General features: G+C 33.6%; 1 protein-coding gene across 1 annotated transcript in view; it reads left to right on the top strand.

Moving 5' to 3' along the window:
- Nucleotides 1-2423, top strand: part of LOC106461200 (leukocyte tyrosine kinase receptor-like) — a 58590-nt gene that overhangs the window by 4621 nt on the left and 51546 nt on the right. The window contains exons 2-4 of the mRNA XM_022388060.1: nucleotides 391-521; nucleotides 1178-1306; nucleotides 1905-2060. Coding sequence (XP_022243768.1) covers nucleotides 391-521; nucleotides 1178-1306; nucleotides 1905-2060 — 416 coding nt within the window. The remainder of the gene's footprint in view (nucleotides 1-390; nucleotides 522-1177; nucleotides 1307-1904; nucleotides 2061-2423) is intronic.

Genomic DNA, 2423 nt, shown 5'->3' on the forward strand with positions numbered 1-2423 from the left:
ATCACATTATAACGCCCTCACGGCTGAAAGGGCGAGTATATTTGGTGGGAAGGGGATTCGAACCCGCGACCCTCAGATTGCGAGTCGAGTGCCCTAACCACCTGGCCATGCCGGGCCAACAATTTTGTGGGCCAGTATTGTACAAAATCCACCGTCTCTGTAACTGTCTCCATTTACAAGTTGAAAAAAAATAGCGATAAGAACTTGTTACGTAATCTCGCCTACTAAACTTTTTTTAAGAGGACCCACTTAATTTACGAGAAATATTAAATTTTGTTCACAGTTTGTTTTGGTGATAATGTTGACTTGAATTTTCAAGATATTTTTAATGTGGGGAGAGTTGATGCTAGAAAACTTTCTCCTTTGCCTTTTCAACTTGTAATCTTACAGGTGGGAAAAATTCTCATCGAAGGTTGGAAGTGTTAGTCAGCCTTTTCAGCTAGTTCTGGAGATAATGGAAGGAGACGTGGCACCTGCTCATCTAGCGATTGACAATATCCAGTTGATCAACTGTGAGACAAGTGCGTGTTTCAGTAGATGTGCATTTTTCGTATAATGTCAGATTTAAATAATGGAATATAGGATAACAAAATACCTTCACTTGTGACCTAAACAGGTGGACTATACATGTATATATACGACTACAAGAACCAAAATAACACATTTCAAAATAGTGTGGTTGATGTTATTCGTGCTTGAATACAAAAGCCAAAAGAACTAAGTCAAAATGTATTACTGTTACTATCTGTGACTGCAATACAAAAAAATCGAAACAACTGAGTCAGAGATATATTACTGTTACTATCTGTGAATTAACTACAAAAACCAAAATAACTAAGTCAATTATTATAAATACTTCCCGATAGTAGTGATACTATTTAACACAACTTGTGTAAAAAAAAAAAAAAACATATTGCATAAATCGTAATTTTCAACACATGATATAAATTGTGATCATCACTATGTGAAACACGTGTTTTGACTAGTAAGTTGATCAATATATGAAACATGTGGTAAAACTAATGGCTGCGGCTAATGTTTAGTTTCACTCTTAAGAAAACTAGAAATAATAATTAATCGATCTTTGAAACATTCACTGTTATTACATACTATCCACAAATACCTAATACTTAATAGTTTATTGTGGTATTTGAGAATTTTTTTGTTTTTGGTTTAGATAACAGCGGAAAGAAAAAATGTGAACTGAAACATTTTATGTGTTCCAATCAGTTGTGTATCGATCGCAGCCAAGTATGCGACATCAGCCGAGACTGTATGGAAGGCGAGGATGAAGAACAAGATTGTGGTAAGTGTTTGGGCCTTCACGTGGTCAAAGGGGTGAGTTTTCCCACACACAAACGGATTGGTTGGTACGTGATTTATATTTCTGTCCTGCACTTCTTGCAAGAATAACGTTCGAAGTTTGTTTTTTCTGGGTTTTTTTTGTCAAGTTAAAACAAATTATATAACATTTAATAAAAAATATTCGAACTCTCTGTTAGCGCTTAAAAATGACTTCAAGTAATAAAAATAAATTCGTACAACAACTTATTTGTGAGTGGAGTTTTTTTTTCCTAAACCAAGAGAATCGACTGAATAAACTTCAAAATAACTATTCCCTAGTGACCAAAAGAAGATCATTAGATAGTGTTTCTTTTTTATTTTGAATAAATCCTTCTTTGACGATGTCCTCTTAAAAAAAAAAGCAAGACTTTCCTTGTCAGACAGAATTCATTAGACCATTTCTCTACTTCTAGTGATAAGACAAATTTCCTTGACAATGTCTTTTCTTTTTTTGTTAGTATTAAGTATGCCTTTAGTAATATCATTTATCGTAGTGACAATTCCATGAAAACTCAAGACATAAATGGGCTAAGATTAGGTTTTAATATTCAATTATGTAGATAAAGTTCCTTCAAATGCACGGTGCACGTTTGAAGATGGAATGTGTGGTTGGACCAACATTAAATTTGATGACAGTGAGTGGAAGCTTCAAAGCGGACCAACACCTTTAAACCACACGGGACCCGTCGTAGACCACACTTTCCGGAATACTTCAGGTAAGAATATATACCGTATTTTTCGGTGTATAAGACGCACTTTTTTACTCCAAAATTTGATGTCAAAATCTGCCTGCGTCCTATACACCGAAGGTATGAATAATATATATATACGATATACACAAGCCATGTGTAAATATATTTAAATAGGCATGCATAGTTTAGTGCAATTGAACGTGTTATTTATAACAATAGTAGTTTTTCTTTCTTTTAAAAACATAACTATTTATAATGCTCCCTAAATAATAAAATAATAAATTACAGTGAAAGCAATGAAGATTTTGTAGGTTTTGAACCAAACTAAATAACAGTAAACCTTTTTCTGATTTACGGTATTTTGATGTTTTGAGCTCTTATGTGCTT

Source organism: Limulus polyphemus, unplaced genomic scaffold (genome assembly GCF_000517525.1).
Source record: "Limulus polyphemus unplaced genomic scaffold, Limulus_polyphemus-2.1.2 Scaffold913, whole genome shotgun sequence".
Lineage (NCBI taxonomy): Eukaryota > Metazoa > Arthropoda > Merostomata > Xiphosura > Limulidae > Limulus > Limulus polyphemus.